Source organism: Excalfactoria chinensis, chromosome 20 (assembly GCF_039878825.1).
Source record: "Excalfactoria chinensis isolate bCotChi1 chromosome 20, bCotChi1.hap2, whole genome shotgun sequence".
In the NCBI taxonomy this organism is placed as follows: Eukaryota; Metazoa; Chordata; class Aves; order Galliformes; family Phasianidae; genus Excalfactoria; species Excalfactoria chinensis.
This window is the reverse complement of record NC_092844.1, coordinates 3502075-3521138: the sequence shown is the minus strand read 5'-3', so window position 1 is coordinate 3521138 and position 19064 is coordinate 3502075. Positions and strand designations below refer to the sequence as shown.

General features: G+C 48.0%; 1 protein-coding gene across 1 annotated transcript; it reads right to left on the bottom strand.

Moving 5' to 3' along the window:
- Positions 1-1771: 1771 nt before the first annotated feature.
- GPR157 (G protein-coupled receptor 157) lies at positions 1772-9850 on the bottom strand. Its single transcript, XM_072354352.1, has 5 exons — positions 9096-9850; positions 4665-4878; positions 3600-3794; positions 2916-3179; positions 1772-2548 (listed from the first exon to the last, which is right to left on the bottom strand). Exons 1-4 carry the CDS (start codon positions 9470-9472, stop codon positions 2958-2960), a joined length of 1008 nt encoding a protein of 335 aa, XP_072210453.1. The 5' UTR covers positions 9473-9850; the 3' UTR covers positions 1772-2548; positions 2916-2957.
- Between the last annotated feature and the right edge of the window lie 9214 nt (positions 9851-19064).

The window sequence follows — 19064 nt, the reverse complement described above, 5'->3', positions numbered from 1 at the left end:
TGGCTGCACAAAGGCAATACTGGGAGGCATCCTGACAGCTTCCTTCCTTTTCCACAGTGACTGTCAGACCACCTAATAATAGCCTCAGCCACACACACATCCCCCAGACAGCAGCAGAGGGGCAGGCAGATCTGTGAACTCACCGGATTCGGCCCTGATAACTTTCTCTGGGAACTGTCCAGTCCTTTCTCCATTGGTATGACCGTCTGCTAAAGCAGATGTTGCAGAAAGCGTTGGAATGCTTGGATGTTAAAGCTCCATCTGCACTTCGTTCAGCAGAAGCACCTGACTGCCCAAATGCTCACAGTGCCCTCTTGAACTTCAGTGGGCTTGCATTTCTGTGCAGGACAGAAGCATGGTTGTGCCACCAAGACTTGCCTTTTGCCACCTCGTGCCGCTCTGCATCCAATTCATGGCTCCCTGCAGGTTTGAATGGATGAGAGTTGTTATCCTCTCCTTTCAACCACCCCAGGTTATCTTCATCTTTTGCCTGGTTGCTCTTTTTGTTTAATGAGCATCCCTTTTTTTCCTTCTCCTCACCAGGCTCCACTCCTCCAGTCCATAGCAGGCAGACAACACACTCCCACACCTCCAGCTCTTTCCATCTTGAGATCTTCAAAGCCATTCTGAACTTCTAGGACCCCCAGAAGAGCTGGTGGAAGCCAGCACACGGCTCCTGCCCTTCATTCTAACACCAAGGCCAAGTCTGTGCATTGGAGCAGCTGAGCAGTGGAGCTCCAAGGGGCAAAGTCACAGCAGTATTTAGGATAGATTAACTAAAAGACAACCCTTGAAGTGCAAGCTAACATTTTTTTCAGAGGCTTGTAATGCAGTCACAAGGCAGAGCGTTGTCAGCAAGTCCCCCTGACAGAGCAGCCAAAATACTGCAAGGAGCCATCCATCACTTCTAACACTGCAGAACAAACAAGCTTCCCTCTGCTTGCTCTCTGAAGCATCTGAACTCATTTCCTCGCCAGCCCTGCAGCAGGTCTCTGGCAGAGAACATTTCTGGATCAAGAAGTTAAATCTGGAGTACAATTCTAAGCCACAGTAAAGCAAATACCTCAGATGGGAAGCATTGTGCAACCCTAGAAACAGACACAGTTGCTCAATCAGTTGTAAAAGTAGCCATAGGCCTGCAGCACTGCATGCACTGGGGCTCAGCTCCTCACAGCCCTGTGAGATGGATGAAGTTTTCAGCCAAGAAAAGCTCTGTCACTGCCTGGAATGCATGCAACTTCCACAGCACTGCTCAGCTGACAGCCTGCCCCCTTTTTTCCCCTAAACATCTGAACTTTCTCTATTTGGACGAGGCCTGGGAAAGCTCCAGCTCTCACCAGCATTACTCCCACATACTTTGCAGCATGGCCTCACATGGAGGAAATCCAATTTGTATTTTTATGATTAGATAATGTTTGTAATCTCCCATAGCTGAAGAGCCACAACACATAAGGTCAACAGCATGTACGGAAAGCAAGACCCACACGCTTGGATCTTATCACAGTTCACAGCCATCGGCCAGTGGGAATCAAACACCGTAATGCAGAGTGGTGAACAGGTTACTCAAACTGATAAGAGATTGGAAAGGTTTTGTATGCAATGCACACAAAAGAGATATGAAGAGACATTTGTCTACACAGACACAAGAGATTTGTCCTCCAGCACAACCTCTAAGGTACACACAAGAAATGTGAAGGAAGATCTTGGAACAGTTTCTCATCCACGTTCTTCATGGCACTGAGAGGCCCACCACAACACGCCTGAACAACCTTGGTAAAGAAACAAGACTTTATTTTGTAGATGTTGGAGAAAATAACTTAAAAAAAAAAAAAACAACCAAAAAACCCACAAGCAAGGAATTGTCAATAGGTTTCAACAGCACCTGCAAACAGCAAACAAACCAACCCTCCCCAGCTCTGAGCCAGCAGCCACATGCCAAGAACAGAGCACAGCCCTGCACAGTGCAACCAGCAGATGCATCCTCCCTGCTGCGGGCTGGGACACCCAGAGTTCAGACATCCCCAGCAGGCAGTAAGCATGCAGCCACCACAAACCCTGGGAACAACCCGTGACCACTGAGAAAGAGGAATAAAGCATGAAGAGGAACCATCCATCAAAACCAATGTCTGCATACTGTTGTCTGTGTTCAAGTGAAGAATGTGAGCCAGGCCAGAGCTTCCCAGCAGAGCTCACAGGTGAGGACTGGAACCCACGCCCAGGGCAGTCCTATTCAGCAGCAACTAAAGTTTCCCTACACCCACATTTGTTCACCCCAGAACTCACAACACATTTGCCCTGTCAGACAGAAAAGCCAAACTCCAAACAACTTAAGATGTACGGTGGAAGGGAGAGGAGAAGGAGGGAAGAAAACCAGGAAGCTGGAGTGAGCCACACAGTGTCTTCCAGAGGATCCCGAGCAAAGTCCAAGACTGCAGCAGCAGGGATCTGAACCCACACGAGTGGGACATCTTCACTGTACTCGGCCGCTCCAGCGATGCTTTCTCCCAGGCTTTAGCTCCCCCTGTGGGGCTCGGGGATGATCCCACACCTACATGAAATGAAGAATAGTTACAGCCCAGCACTTCCCCTGAGCCAGGACAATAGGCTGGAACGAGGGGCATCCCCTGCAGTAGCTGAATACAGGTATGGAGGATCCATTCCTAAAGCTCAGCTGCCTTCACAACTAGCTCAGAACAGAACTGCTCCAATCCGGGTTTGATGGCAGGAAGGGATTGCGTTACCACATGATGAACACTTGGGGCACTAAATACACCCAAACTGTATAGTACAGAAGAGATGAATGCACAGCACGTGAGATCAAGAGCAGCCCCACAGGGGAACCCTTTTTCTCCCTCTGCCAACTGCTGTTTCCCAACCTTTGCATTGGGCTGTGAAGCAGAGAACAAGCAGGTTACCCAGAAGGTTGGAATCAGCGTTGAGATGCAGGCAGCCAAGTCTCAGGTGCTGGACAGCAGAGGCTTCGTCCGCTCGGGCTCTGGCACGTCCTGGCTCTCAGCAGGGTCTGGGTGCTGCCGGCTGCTGCTTGAGCTTTGCCATGGCCAACCCACATCATCATGGTGACAACAGCAAATGGAGGACAGCAGCCGAGCACGGACCACGCGCGTGCAGAGGACAAACATGATACAGTTGGCACCTCCTTGAAACGTGTTTCCAATTCCCTGCAAGGGCAAGAAAAGGATTAAGCAGTGCTGTTCCTACTGGCACTTCCAAGAGAAGAACACTTCTAAGTACTGCTGGGCAGACCAGCTGCAGGACTGTGAGTCAGCAACTGCCACCTACTATAGGAAAACACCACAGAAAATACTGCCTTGCATCCAAAAGCAGCACTGACTGCTGCAGGACAGGTATCCAGTGTTGCTGCTCTAAATCTGCTTCCCTTCCCCTACCAGCAGCCACACTGCTTGCAGCTACTCCCAGTGCCCACTAGATGCTGCTGGAACAGCACTGCTGAGCATCCCAGAGCAGATGCTTCTGCCAGCCACCAATGCATCTTGGCACAAAGCGTGGTATTAAGAGCAACAGGGATTTATTTCCCCCCCAAGACTTTCCCTCTAATGAATTGTTTCGACAACACTCACATGCAGGACAACCAGGACTGAATTTTGCACTGCAGGGGAGTTGCAGAGCGTCAGAACGAAGCGCACAGTGCTCCAGATGCGAAGGATGATGAAGATGACAGGGATGAGAATCAACTTCTTGTCTGCTGTGGAAGCCCACGGCTGAAGAGCAGGTGCTCTTGAGAGAATGGGACGATACTCTGAGAGAGCTGCACGCTTTTGAGGAGATGGAAGAGAGACACAGAAGTGAACAAAAAGCCAGAAAGCCCCTTTTTTGCATAACGTATCTCAGGTTGTGCCAGAACCACCCCTGCAAAACCCATTGATAGAGCCTTAAAAGCATGCACTCCTCCTAGGAAAAGGCTTCTCCAGTCCAGAAGGCCCTCTGTGCAGCTGCTTTGAGCACTGAGGGTGGCTCTCAGTGCTGTTGCCCAGCAGGGTCAGAGGGGAGAGCAGAGCATGTCCCTGGCAGAGCAGGAGGGTGAGCCTGGCTGGCAAGGATCAGCTTTCCAGACAGTCACGTTGCTGTCTTTGACAGCTGCTGGAACATTGAGTCCTGTCTGCTTTGTGTCTGGTGGTGGTGACAAGCACGAGCAAATCTGCCCCAGTTCCCTTGGGAAGGTTCAGGACTCTTAGAGCTTGTCAGGGGGATCCTACCCTAACCAGAGCTGTGTTTGTCCACTACTATCACTGCTATGGCTGCACCACAGCAAGGTGTGTGCTGTGAACATTCTTCAGCACATTATCTGATTTCGGTGGTTAGGTAAGGCCAGGGGCTTGGCACAAGTGGAACCGTATGGATGACTGATTAGAGTTTTGTCCCTCACACAGTTTCAGTTCCTACTGCAGGATTCACATTTCATTCCATAACCCTGTAGGTTCTCAAGAGCCTTTCACATTCTTCTGGAGCAAAGTGACTGTGTGACGATGCTACAGGCTGCTGAATCAGCAGTGGATATATTTCAGCAGCATATGAAGAAATTCTTGTCTACAGAGCTGCTAAAACACAGCAAAATGTTCGGAGCGACGGAGGATAAAATCACATAATAAGTCTGTAAGCTGAGCTGCACACAGCAAAGCACTCACCGCTCTATTGATGTGCCTCTTGATTAGGATATAAAGCACGGGCAAAGTCACATAGGCCAGTATCTCCCAAACTTTCCCTGTCAGCAGCATCCACAGCACTCGATCCTCTGCATCCAAGTTGACCCAGCACCAGCCCACGGAAACATTGGAGGCATCATAGCCAATCTTCTTCAGAGCCACAGCCGCAATCGTAATGGCAAGGGGGACTCCCCAGCTGTGGAAAGAACAAGCAGCAAGGTCATGCCAAGGGCAGGCACAGTGCAGTCCCCATAGACCCTAGGAGAATCACAGCACCAACACACCTGCATCAGGCCTAGAGTGACAGCGACAAGCAAGTATTTGACAGCACATTGATGTGGAGTGCGAGCCCATGCAGTCCCATTTCAAATTCAACCTGGGTTCTCAATCCCAGAGGAGACACAAAGGAAAGAAATACAACAATGTTCCATAATGAGGACCAGGACCTGGCCTGAGCCACAAGCAGTCAAGGAGCAGCAAGGCAAGAAAAATCCCATCCATTCCTCCCATCCCTTTCTGGGGAGGCCCAAGATTCAGCAAGCCACAGCACAGTGCAATATGACCATCCTGCAGGGCCCAGCAGTGCAGGAGCAAGTTGGCCCATTCACAGCTCTCAAAACGTAAGCGGTCAAATCCTATGTTGGTTCCTAAGTGATGCTTGGCACAGGTGACAAAAATCTACAGTTCTATTCTGTCATTTCTGCAATATTTGTTTTGTTACCGTTGGCGATAATAGTTGTGTATTGATTATTTTGTTTGCTTTAATGGGGGCACAGTCGATACTTTGAGAGCAAAGCAGTAGTTTCTGAAGGACAAAGGGAGAATTACTTGTCAGGGAAAGCAGTGGTGGCAACAGGATTTGAAGTAACTAAGCCGAGAGGAGCAAGTTTCACATTATTTGGAGCTGTTTTGTCTTCAGCTTCTTTCCTGACAGCAGATGATCATATGGGGAAGCATTTAGCAGAACAGTAACTGTGCTGACGCGCATGGTTAATTCACTCAGCATCTCAGGCTGCCCACAAGAAGCCATGAGCAAACACTGAAAGATTCCCCAAAGCCAAATGTAAAACACCCAAGCCCTTTCCCAGCTGCTGTATATACCCAGGACTTTACAGTCCTGCCCTGGCCCATTACTCACATCACTTTGTGGCTGTAACACTGGCCTGCTCTCAGCTGAGCACACCTCCTGCCCTTCCCATATTCACCCTCCCAAAAAGCTTCTTCAGAGGCTTACGAGGCACAGTTTATCAATGGGTGACAGATGCTTCAGAGAGCACAGACTGGGCTTCCAGCATGATCCTCCCAGTCTCTCCAGATGCATGAAGGAAGAAAGAAATGTATTAAGAAACTAATTTGCTTAAATAATTACCTTTACAGTGACCTGAAACTGAAAGAGAATGATACAGGAAGATAAAATGGGGTCAAGTTACTGGGTATAAATATAAAAGAGAGCAGTGTGAGGACATATAGACACATTAAGAGGCTACAGGATGGAACAGCAGACAGCCAGTGAGTCTGAAAAAAAGGAAGAAATCAGGTATCCAACCAGCATAAGGAAAAATGGGGAAGAGAACTGCCATACAACAGGAGCGTGATTTGAGCTTCCAGTATCACTGCAGCAGCATATTGGGATCAGGAGGCTATCACAAGTACAAGGGACAACAAACTGAAAGGGAAGTTAGAAGGACTCTAGAGAGAAAGCAGGCATTTCAATGAACTTCTTTATCTCCAGCTTATTTGGAAATGATTTAGCAAAGTGGAAAGGAGAACAGACTCATGATTAGGTTTTTCTTAAGAACCCCTAGAGAACAGGCTACCAGTACTGGAAAATACCAGTGCTTCATAGTCATCTAGAAGAACCAGATCTGTATACAATATACACGCCCAAAGCGTGCTTGAAGACTGGAATTAAAAGGATCCAAAAGAGCAGAAAGTGGCAGAAATTCTGCTTCGAACCTCTAAGTGTAATTATGTAGGCTGGGCCTTAGATCTGAATGCCATCAATGTGGGAGATAAAAAGGAAAGCAGGCTGCAAGTCCATCCCCAAGGCAGATACAGCAGCACCTATTTCCCTCATACAGCACCCCACAGTCTATTAATACAAATACATACAATGCAGCACATCCTTCCAGATTAACAAGTACTGCATTCATGCAAGTTAAGGCAAGAACCCTTACACTGCAGCTGCTCACGGCTCAAGCCGTGCTGGTTTTCTTGTCCTCAGCGTGCCTGGGGTCAGGTTGCTTAACACCACATTTTGATTTACTCTGGACAGGTGCTTTTTCTTTTCTCCCCCACCACTGGCTCTTGCAAGCAGGGAAGATTTGCTGCTGTCAGCCTGTGCAGGTCAGATCCTACAGCAACACGCAGGCACTTCCTGCAGGGGAGCAGAGCTTTTGTTCTCCAAGAGAGGAAAGTCAGCTTCCAGAGATCCAAGCCCAGCTCAGGTTCTGGGACACACTGTAAACACAACTGCAGAGCAAACCTGCTCCAATCTCTGCATTTTTCCAACCTAAACATTAACTGGACGTTCAGTACTGAAGTACCACCAGGCAGCTTCCCTTCGGCTGGCTTTGTCACTGAGCTGTATAAACTAAAAGACAGAAGCACAGCAGTGTTCAAGAGATCTCCGCACCTGAGGTGAGGCCTTGGGACAGAAGCAGCCCTATGAGGTCTCAGACCCAAAAAGAGTCCTATATACTCTCTCAGTGTTTATAGACACCTGCAGAGCCCCATCACAAAGCATAAGCATTTCAGAGGTCAAGAGCAATGGCTATCAGAGACGACGCCAGCAGCAGTCCCAAGGTGTGATCTGCTCCACTCCTCACGCTCAGCTTGGATCAGGTGCTCACAAGCAAAGAAACCACGACCCAACCAAGTGATGCTTTGAGATTCAGGAACTCAGAACAAACGAGGCTGTCTGGAAACCGACCTTCTGGATCCCACAGTTTGCACCCTTACAAGCCCTACAGGTATTTTCAAAGCAAACCACAAACTTGTTTTCAAAGCTCATCTGAGCTCAACACAGATTTAAAACCAAAGCGAAACCTGCAGTTGCCCTGTGTGTCTCTAGGTGAACACAGTACCGTGACTCAACTCAGCAAGGAACAAACCTGTTGATCAGGTTTCATCCTAGCAACGTGCTAATTTCCTTACAAAAATTCCAGGTATTGACTTCCAACTGATGTTTAGCCAGCTCTAAGAGCAAAGTGTCTGGTTATGCTCAGTGTTTGACACATACTCATTGCTACAAGCACTGAGTAACTGCTGGCAAGGACTGGGAAGCTCACATCCAACAGAAGAATCCTGTCCTGCCTCCCATCCCTTCCAGGCCTGTATCTCAGCACAGCTCTTCACACATTAGTCACTGTGTGACTGCAATGGCAACCTGCAAAGTGAGCTGCAGCTCCTGCCTGTGCAGCACAACAAGATTTTCCAGCCGTAACCACAGGATGCAGCCAGGAGGATCCTGAAGCACTGGAACGTGTGGGAACAGCCCCCATCACACAGCATGCCCAGAGTTTGTGTTTACAGACAAGTTCTCAGGTAGTGACGGAGATGCAGGGAAGCAGAAGGAGGATATGTCAGGAGGCGATGGGAAGAGGACAGGTCCACGATCGTCTTCTCTGCTTTACATACATCATAAGGCAGGAAGATGCTCCAAACATCAGCTCTGGGCAGAACGTGAGTTACTTATGCAGTTGAAAACAAAAGGTGACATTCATTGCGAGGGCAGATCAAAGAAAACACACTGCTTTCCTTAAGCTTTTTTCTTTTCTTTTAAACCCAACCACTCCTCACACAACATAGTGCAAAAGCCTGGCAGCACCGAGCACTGAGGGATCACTGTTTTGCTCAGCGCAGAGGTAGCACATGATTACCCAAGCTTAAGTTGCATAATGAAGGCTTTTACTAAACACGATGTGGAAAATCAGCTCACTGAACAGCAGAAACCAAGACACCGAGCTCCACTGTGGGCTGCTTTGTGGGCTTTCAAATGTGCCAAAACAACCTTCCATGCTCTCCTCACAGCGTGGATGGTGCTCACCCAGTGCTGCTGGGTACAGCAATCCCTCAGGGATGGGGGGACAGACAAACAGGCTGCCCGTGTGGGAAATCTGGTTAACGGAGCTCAAACAGAGCAGAGGTTGCAAATGAGTTTGGGCTGTGATTGCTGGGATGTGAGAGCAGGCTGCAGAGGGGAAGAAGGCAGGATTTTGAGTCGCTGTCACACTTAGTATGACTTTGAGCAAACTACTTTAACGTCTTCACATCTTCCCTTGGATGTGGTAGTGGGGAATAAGCAGGGTGGGTTAGTCGGGAAGCAGCAAACCCCATATTCCAAAGGAAATTCGAGGAAGGCACCGTATCCCTAAGGAGTGAGCAGGGGCCCGCAGGACCCACAGCACCCACCTCACGATGTGGAAGCAGCAGAGCAAGCCCGCGCCCGTGGGCGAGCCCCTCACAATGGTGAGATAGAGGTAGAGGGCAACGGCCATGGTCCAGAAGAAGGAGCTGGTGTTGGAGAAGGTGGACAGGGCGCCCTGCAGCACGCAGTCCCACGAGGTCTTGTCGAAGTCCTGCAGCACCCCGTAGAAATAAGAGAGGGCGGAGAGGAGGTCGGCCAGGGAGAGGTAGAGCAGGAGCTCCCGGGGACGGGTCCGCAGCTCCGGCCACAGAGCGTGGGTGCCCACCAGGAGCCCGGAGCCCAGCGAGGACAGCACGCACGAAGTCAGCACCGCCGCCCGCTCCGCCGCGTACAGCTGCGTGGGGGGCAGCGGCTGCGGCATGCCGGGCACGGAGCCGGGCGACGCGGGGCGGCGTGCGGGGAGAGAAGAGGGAGGAGGGCAACGGGGAGGGAGGGAGGAGGGACGGAGGGAGGCCGGGAGCGGCGGAGCAACCCGCCCCGCCCCCGGGAAGCCCGCAGCCGGCTCGTTTCCTTAAATACAAAGCCCAGCGGGACCGCCTGCTGCACGGGACGGCGGGAGGTTCGGCGATACACCCACCCGGAACGAGCACAGCGAACCTCAAAGCTTTACTCGATTCCTTCGATTTCAGCTCAGGTTCCAGCGGGGATTCGTACTGCTTCAGGTGCCTCGCTCCCTAACACAGCTTAAGCATCCCAGCACTCATTTTAACGCTGACCCACAGAACCCGATGTCTCACACCTCGACACCCCCCCAGCTTCTCTCAGCAACATCCACCGCACCCCAGCACGTCCATCCGGGCCAGAAAAACCTTCAGAAAACAAGTTCAGTGTTTGCATATTGCTTTCTGCCACGGTGCGCTTTCAGTTTTACATCCCCATCTTCCAAATTTAGAAGGGGATCCACAACGTTTTATTTCTTGCATTTTGACCAGTTCTGCATTAAGAACCGTACATCCAAATAACCAGTACTGAACTGCTTTCTTTTTTATTATTGCTTTCTGCACTATTGGCGTTTTAGTGCAAACCACATTTAGAACAAATGCATTTTGGAGCCTGACGCCCACTGCGTGATCCCCATAGGAAAAGGAAGTTGCAGCAATGCAGACTCACTTTTCCCCCCGAGCACAGTCTGACACTGAAGCTCTCACTAAATGCTATTCCAGACTTTCTTTAGCTGCCATCTGACCCTAAGAAAATCACATGACAAAGTTCAGTCAGTGCTGCATTCCCACTGGTTGCTGTTATACAGTATTTTTTTGGCTTCCTCCTTTCCTTTGGTTTTCCTTCCTCCACTCTTACAGCACCAAAGAAACAAGATGCCCCCATAGCAAACATCCACACAGACCACCTCATCTTCAGCCCCGGCTTCTGAGCATTAGGTTTTTTGGAGTGATGGATGCAGCTCTACAATGTAGCCTCATTCAGAAGTCCGGCAAGATAATCCATTCCCACAACTCATGGCCTGACCTGAACTTTTAACATCATACAGAAGGGAATATCGGACATTTAAATTGGAATCTGACAATTAAATTGGAAACGCAAATTCCAACTCCGTCCCGTTTTACTGAGATGCATTTTAAGATAGAGACTATGGGAAAAGTACCTGTGCAGAAGTCCTGGGTTCTTTCCAGCTCCTCTGACACACCTGTACACCAACTCTGCCTTCACCAAGGGCTGAGCAAACAGGATTGCTCTGGACACTTCAGACAGCGCATCGCAGCTTCAGAGGACACACGTGAAAGGAAGAGACTTAGCACAGCTTACAGCCGCACACCTCCCAACCCGATCCCTCTGCCCACGAGGGGTCACTGCCGCTCCAAGCTGCCATATCCCACAGCAGCACCCGTCCCCAGCAGAGCTGGCAGCAAAGCAGGGCCCGGGGTTTCACTACAAGCTTCATGGGCTGCTCGAGAAACTCCAGAACGATCGAATATGATGATCAGAGCCTCCAGAGCTTCTCAGTAGCTGCTCCTCCCAGAGAACAGCTTTAAAAGACTCAAGCAAAAAGTCTGCAGAACTCCCACATAAAGAAGGAGATGCATTCCCCGTGCATCTATTTAGGACACTTACCAACACAGCCAAACAGGTGCAGATACTGCAGCCAGCTCTCATGCAGCTCTTCTTGGCAGAAGAAAAAGCAGCTTTCAGTGGTTTGAAGGGTTTTACTTGGCAAATAGTGCAGTCAAACAGCTCTGCGTTCACATGCATAAGGTCATGCTGGGAATTGGGCACAGCGGGAGGCTGTTATATACAGAACAGTTCTGCTGGAACCAGAATTGCAATCCATGTAGAATTACACAGAACACACACAGTACTGAGGATCTACACAGCCACGTGTGCTGCACGCCCTGACTCCTGTGAGCCCCACACAGGTGTCCCTTTTGGAAGGAATAATCTGAATAGAGCTACAGAACTCTGCCCCCAAACGGCAGCTCTAACAAGTTCCTTTCAATTAATTCCAGGACTTCTGCAATTCACAAACACGATGTGAATTCCCATTTTATCCCAATTATGCAAGACTGGCCTTTCTCTGCTGCCGCTACTTCCAGGTTAGCACCACCATTCTCCTGCTTCCCACCCCTCTGGTCATCAACAAGTCTGGTATGTGAAGTCATGGTGCTCCATCTCTCCTGCAATAGAGCTGCAATGGAGCAGAGTGCACACAGCTACACCAGGGCACCTCACTGCTGCACACACAGCTCTGTGCTGGCTCTGCCCAGCAATCCAAGGGCTTCCCTTTCATCAGGGAGAGATGCTTAGTCATTGTAAGCAGCTTTCCATTAGCACTGGAAATGTGAAGTCAGGCTGCAGAGACTACACTAAAATTCATGCCAGCAACTGACAAAAAAGAAAAGCCACCACAGCAAGGACAGTTTGATGTGGGCAGAATGTAATTAGCTACACTGCTGGAATGCAGCCAGCACAGTCAATGAATTAAGGATGGCCCCAGTGTTGAGACAGGTTTTCATTTCAAATTTAAATCAGGAGATTAATATGGGATGTTCCCACTCGCTGCAGCATTCACAGCCCAACAGCATGTCAAAAGGAAACACCACATTTCAGATGTAAGAGTTGTTGCCCATATGTTTTTCTTAGAAGATAATAATAGCAATGAGAAAATAGACCAAACACTTGTATTTTGGGGGTGCAATCTTTACCATAGATTGAATTGGAAGTACACACAGTATCACGTGAGAGAAAGGTCCGCCCAGAGCCTGCAGTTATAACACAGATGAGACAAGGATATAAAAGCTAATAAGAAGCCTCCTCAAGTGGAAGTCACGAGGTTTGCCAGCTTCTCTTGCCCCTGTGCCAGGAGCCTCATTCACGTCTTCACACGAGTCATTTGAAGTGCAAAGCAGCAAAGAGACAATTCTGCGAAGGGGAAATGGTGTAAAACAGAGCTCAGGAGTTCAGTTCTTTCATTAACACGAGGCCACTCAACCACCACAGTTCAGGGTCACCTTCAGATTCTGGAAAGGTGCAGTAAAGCACCACACCACACTCCTCACTCTCCTTCAGTGAGCCAAGCCAAAGTGTTTGCATTTAAACCATGTGCAGATCCTCACCATGTGCAGGTGCTGACTGCTCAGGTCCCAGAACTGTGGGCAACTATTACCATCTGTCTAACCAGGGGATCAACCACATCACATCAACGACACTTAGTTGCAGTTCTGTTTGCATCATGGGTTTCTTCCCAAGGTAGCAGAGAGCACACGGAATATAATTTGCAATGACATTTGCAATGTGTCAGACACAGACACTACTATCCATCCTGGTTCGAACACTACCACACCAAAGTTAAGGTTCAAAGCATTGTTATATACTGGAATTCAAACCTTCTAAATGTATTAACACAAAGTTGCTCAGGAATTACAGAGTAGGTGATACAGGTTGAGCTCCGTGAGTGTGTCCATCACCCCAACCACATTCCAGTCAGTGCACCATACAGAGTAGCACTGTTTTGGCCAAGAGCACTTGTTATAAAAGGCACTTACAGAGAATACAGAGAGGCACTCTGCAGTGCAGTGATTTTTTTAAAGCCATTTATTACCTATAATGCAGTAAAGTTAAAAAGCAGAACCACATCCTGCTTCTCCCCAGAAAGCGTGGGACTGACTGCTATTTTGTTCAGTGAAGAATAAACCTAAAGCTAAAACAGTAATAGCTGGTCAGGAAAGCTGGTGTACTGACTCAAAACATTTGCCTCATGACAACCACCCTGCAAAGGTAGAGATGAAGTTTCAGAAGAGTTGCAACAGAAGGATACTCTGCTCCCTTCTGGCCACCCATCTTCTAAGTGCAGAACTTTTATAGACAGTTCGTAAAGTTGCACAACTCCCTGTAATTGGTGCAATTATGTTCGTGTCTGGAAAAAAAAGAAGGCATACAGAAGTGTAGGCAACCAAAGTCATAGCTCGTGTTTTAAAAAAGGCTTAAGGTTTGACATCCCTGGATTATGACACCCAGCCAAGTCAGCAGGAACCATAGAATATTAAACAAAGCCAATCTCTTTACATCAGAATTAATGAAAGCTCTCATTCTCTGCACAAGTACTGTAAGTGTCAACTAGATTTTGGCAAGGACTTGCCCTCTGCTGAGCTTGTGGAGCTCCATTCCCCACCCCCCCCAATAACTGCTATCACCCTAGATTTGTCTTCTCCAGAAATCTCCCTTGTCTCACTCCTATAGAGACAAGTTAAGGAGAAATAGCTGATTGCATCACTAAAATCCAGTTCCTCTCCAGAAAGATCAGCTAAGTTCCTGGCTGCCTGACTACTGACTGCATAGACTTGCTATACATACCTGCTGACCAGCAGCCAACAGAAATGATGACTACAGGTGAGTTGTTCCCATAGAAGGCTCAAAACCAACTTGACAACATCAGCCTGACCCTGAAGCTAAGACGAATTCTCCCTAAAATCAGAACCTTCTCCCAATATTCAGTATTGCTTTTTTGCAGTGTTGGTAGCAGGAACTTTATTCTCAGTAATACTCATGTGGAAAGGAAAAAGGAATAGCAAATTGTAACACTTATCTTCTTTTCTTCATTTGTGCCTGATGCAGTGGCCACATCAAGCATCCTGCAGCATTTCTTAAGTGAACCCTCTGCTCCTTCAGACAACCCAAGCTCCCATGCAACACAGTACATCTGGGCAGCAACCCAACCAGGATCCCCATCTACCTCTCATGCCAGGGAGATCTGAGGCAGGCCCAACAATGTGTAGCACTTCTAGGGCAGTATACTTGCTGATTGCTTCCTTAACTATTGCTCACAACAACCAGCTAAGACACTGCCAAAGAAACACTCACAGCTGGCATCACGCAAGGAGAGAAGTGAGAGCAGGATGTTCAGTCTTCTCCTTTCTTCTCATTCACAGAAGGGAAGAGTCTGGGGACAAAGAAGGAGTCAATGATGCAACTGCTACAGTACTAACGGATACAGCTCTCAAGGGAGAAGAGGCTCAAAGCTGACAGATACTCTGTTCTTGACCATCAGTCTTGCATTACAAATACTAGCAAGATAAACCAGTTTCCATGTCTGCAATCCCTATCTCAGTTCCCAAATTTCACACAACACCGTTCAGGCAAGACGGCAGAACAATGAAGTGTTTCCACATGCTTAATAGTTTAAAGCACAAGACTGTTTGAATTCTTGCTGGGTTCACTTGATTGCACAGCTTTGCTCTTATGTCACATGTGGTGTTAGAAGGAAAGCTCACTGGAAACACAACCATCTGCAAAAAAAAAGAAATGAAAAAAGGAACCAATACTCACATGTATTAAGGCCATTTGAGTTTCCTATTATCCATATCGAATAGCCTGAGGTGCTCTAGATGTGGTGTTATCTAGCAGTCCTGCACTCCTCAGTTCCTGGAAACATCTGAACATGTGAGAAGGCAACCTTCAGGGCAAAGCAGTTCCTCAACTCTTGCATCACAGCCTCACAAGCAGGTTATTGCTCCTAGGCAGCCTCGTGTGACACTGCAATATAAAGGTAAAATATGCCGTGTGACTAGAAGTTCACTTTGGCTTTCACCAGCCCTCTATTTCTTTCAGCAAGGCTCTGGTAATGCTCCATACACATTCTGAGACATTGAAGCCTTCTCTGTCCTACTGTTCCCCATGTTAGGAATACCAAAAATTCAAAGAAGAAAAGTTTGCATTTGGATAGCAAGATGCAGCACCATGACAAAATTCTTTCCCGCTCTGATGTTTCACCTTGCATCAACTATTAGAAGCCTTCCATCTCACAAAGAAAGGCAGGAGAAAAGCTTCAGCTGAAAGGCAAGACTCAGCAACACCTCAAACTGAGAAGCAGATGCTAAAATCCCGAGCCCCTGGCTGTCACTGAGCCTTCAGAACGACTAGCATCCACTGTACGTGCTCTTCCAGAAGACACACTGTAACCCAAGACAGACCTGTTGGGTTTATCACAAAGTCATGAGATGAAGTTCAGTGGCTTCCATTGAACAGTATGGCAACGCAGGTGACAGAGAGAACTCATGCCCTCTATATACTAAGAGAGGTGACCGACAAAGGTAAAATGAAGAGCTGCAGCTGCACACCAATCAAACAGTACAGCACAGCACAGACACCCACCAGGCACTGCGATAACAGAACAACGGCTCCATTCCCCGTGTCCCAGAAGACAGCAGCGATTAATTAACTAATCACTTCTTGACTGTAAGCCTTTTCACCCTGAGGAAGAGAGCAAACAATTCCAAAACATCAAAATCAAGACCTGACAACAGTCCCTTCATTCTTGCCCTGAAAACGTGTCCCACTCTGGAACTAACTGTCTGTTTAAACAATGACCTAATCATCCATCCAGCATTTCCCATCAGAATCAGAGCAAACCAGACTACCTCAAAGGCAATTACCAGGTCAGGGACAAGCACAGCTACAGAAGAGCAAAGCAATCAGGTACAGAAGAGGAAGATACTACTTCATCTCTCATCCTCCTCTGGGGAGAAATGAGACTGCAGAATTGGCTGTTCTGGGAACTGTAGAACTTTTTTGAGCCACTAAAAATTAAGCACAACAGGGCCAGAAAAAGATGCTTTGGGGAACAGCCTCGTATCCGTGCAGCAGACAGCGATCCTGCTTTTAGTTTTTCAAATCATTTGACATCCCTTCTGCCACTTCTTACCTGTAGGAGTTCCACTGCTTTAGGAAAAGCACAAATGAAACACCCAGCTGAAACTATCTGCTGCTGTGGGAGGGCATGGGCAGCTAGCTTTCAAGTCTCACAGGGAAACCAAGCAGTCTGGCTAGTCTGGAGCTGGAAGAACTGTACAGAAATGCGTGTCAATCAGCTGAGGACCTCTCCTGGTTCAGCAGCTTGTGTAACACCAAGATCTTTTTCACGTCTCCTTAGTCTAATACATGGCAAATTTACTGTTACTGTGTACACGAGGACAGCATTCTGCTTTAGTGAACTGGGACTGGAGTACAACTTAATGCCAGGGGTGTTACTGGAAGCTTACACGTCACATTTCTACCTGTATTTACCAGGTAAGGGCTACAAATTCCCCTTCAAAAGGCAGTTTCCCCTTTAAACTAGATAACGCAAGACTTGCTTCACTTCACAGTGACCTCGGTGTTACCCTGTGGGTGACAAAGCAACAGGAACAAGTTTGTTGGATCACATAACAGCACACAAAATTGGCCTGTAAAGAAAGCACGACTATAAAACAAGCTGAGGGGTGTGGAGGATGGTAATTCTCTCCTGTTACGGAAATACTGCATTCCAAGAAAGGTAAAAAGTCCAGTCAGGTAAGATTTGCAGAATCACTGTCATCACTGAGCTATGTGATACCATAAGCTGCATTTCATCAAGCACATTTATTTCAAGTTCACTCCCTGCACTGTCATCTTCCTTTTGTCAAGGGGAGTTTTAAGCTGCAACTGACCCACTCACAAGCCTTGAGCCGGTACCTGAACAACTACCCAGGGCTTTTCTGAAGGTGGAAACAACTGCTGGAAGTCTGATGCAAGCAGATCCTCTCTCACTGGGGATTCAAGTACCCCCGTTTTAAGGCTAAGCAAAGCTCAAGTTTCACCTGTGGAACTTCTGGGTGAAACAGGAGGAAACTCAAATGAAAAGATTAAATGACAGTTTTCAAAGCTCAGAAATATTTCTGTTAGAAGACACTCCTGCACATCAGCCAGCTCAACTGCCTACTTAAAGCAAGGCTAACTTCTGAACTAGATCAGGATACTCAAATCTTTTCATACAGGCATATCAGAATCCTTGTCCATTTCTACAGCACAGACTCAAAAGCTTTGTCTAGCTGAGCCTATTCTGCTGACTAGGATGAACTGCCATGCCAAGAAAAACCATCTTCAAGCCGTAGTAAACCTCCTGCAGGAGCTGCAGAACAAGAGCAAATTCTGTCCCAGCTCCTAAAGCTGCTCGGCTTTGCTTATTATCAGCCTTCAGGTAGGAGAACAAACATCTTACTTGTCCAAATAGTTTTCCTGACTTGTAATTTAAAAGACAGTTTCCTTATTTTAAGATCATACATTTGATGAATTCTGACTTTAACACATATCCCTACAATATGCAGATCCTGGGTTTTGGGTTAGTTTCTTCTATGTTTTACAGACTAGTTTTTATTATAACATCTCCTACTGTAACACCTGGGGGATGCAAACAAGTTGTCCATGAAACAGTCCTACATTACAACTCCTACAATGCTCGTTTAACACGGTCGTATTTCCTTCTCATCTCCCAGCTTCCTACAGAATACTAATCCCCCAAGTACAAGACAAACTGCTTAACACCTCCCGTTTGCCTTCAATTAATCATAGAGGAGCAGCTTTCCTTATGAGATGTACTGATGGAGCCCTAGAGGAGAGATTTACCTGTTCCTTACCGTTCTGTAGGAGGAGATCCTGCAGGCAGCAGCGCCCCAGGTCCATTGGAGCTCCAGACTGACTCCAGCCTTCTGCTGCCAGCGCTGGGACGTGGTGCTCCAGGGAGGTGCAGACACCTGCTTCGTTATTCAGAGCCACTGCTAACTCAGGCAGTTCCGGCTTTCTTGATAGAGCTGCAACTCCACCCCACCTTCTGCCACCAGTCCTGCAGGCCAGCCTCAAGGCTGTAGGAACATGGGGCAATGCCTTCGCAGTGAGTCACGGGCTGTCTGAAACAAAGCAGAACTAAGGGAAAGCAAAGCACACCACCAATACCAACTGCTTTCTGTAAAGACAGGCACAAATTGCCCAGGATGGGTAAGCAGCAGGCAGATCAATGGGCATAAGGCAGTGCCCCAGCTTGCCACATTCTTAACCCTCCTGGTTTTCAGCTGGCCACTCAGTTCAGAGCAAAACTGTCCTTGGTAACAGGCTCACTTACTGCAGGTGAGCACTGAACAAGCTGCAGTTTTAGAGCCCCTGCTCATGTTGCAGATAGAAGCCAATCTGCTTCAGCAGCGTCTTCCCACAAATCTTTCTGCACTCTGGGAAGCACAAAAACTGAGAGACAGTAGAGACAACTGAGGAAGGCAGTGCAGGTTACATTACCATGACCTACAGGACAGCTGTGTCTATCAGCCAGAATCACCTCATCCATCCAGCAATGCAGACACCAATGCTCTCACAACACGGTGCAGTTAAGGACACCCCTACGTTTCCTTCAGATCTTCTCCCACCCCTTAAAAGGCACGGGAATTAAAATCTACCACATCTCATCCAAATCAATCTTCACTTGCAGGTCTTGCTGGGCCTGGCTAATCTCACTGGCTTATGCAATATTAAATCCCCACATTGAAACAAGAAAAAGCCACGGAATTATCATACACCTTGCTTACTGAGCTCCTCCACATACAGTGCAGGAGAAACCCTCCCACACACACAGTGCACTGGACTCATATCTTCCTCCACAGCAGAGTTAAGCAATTCATTTGCCAGGTAATTGCAAGCACTACAGCAGCCTTCCAGCTCCT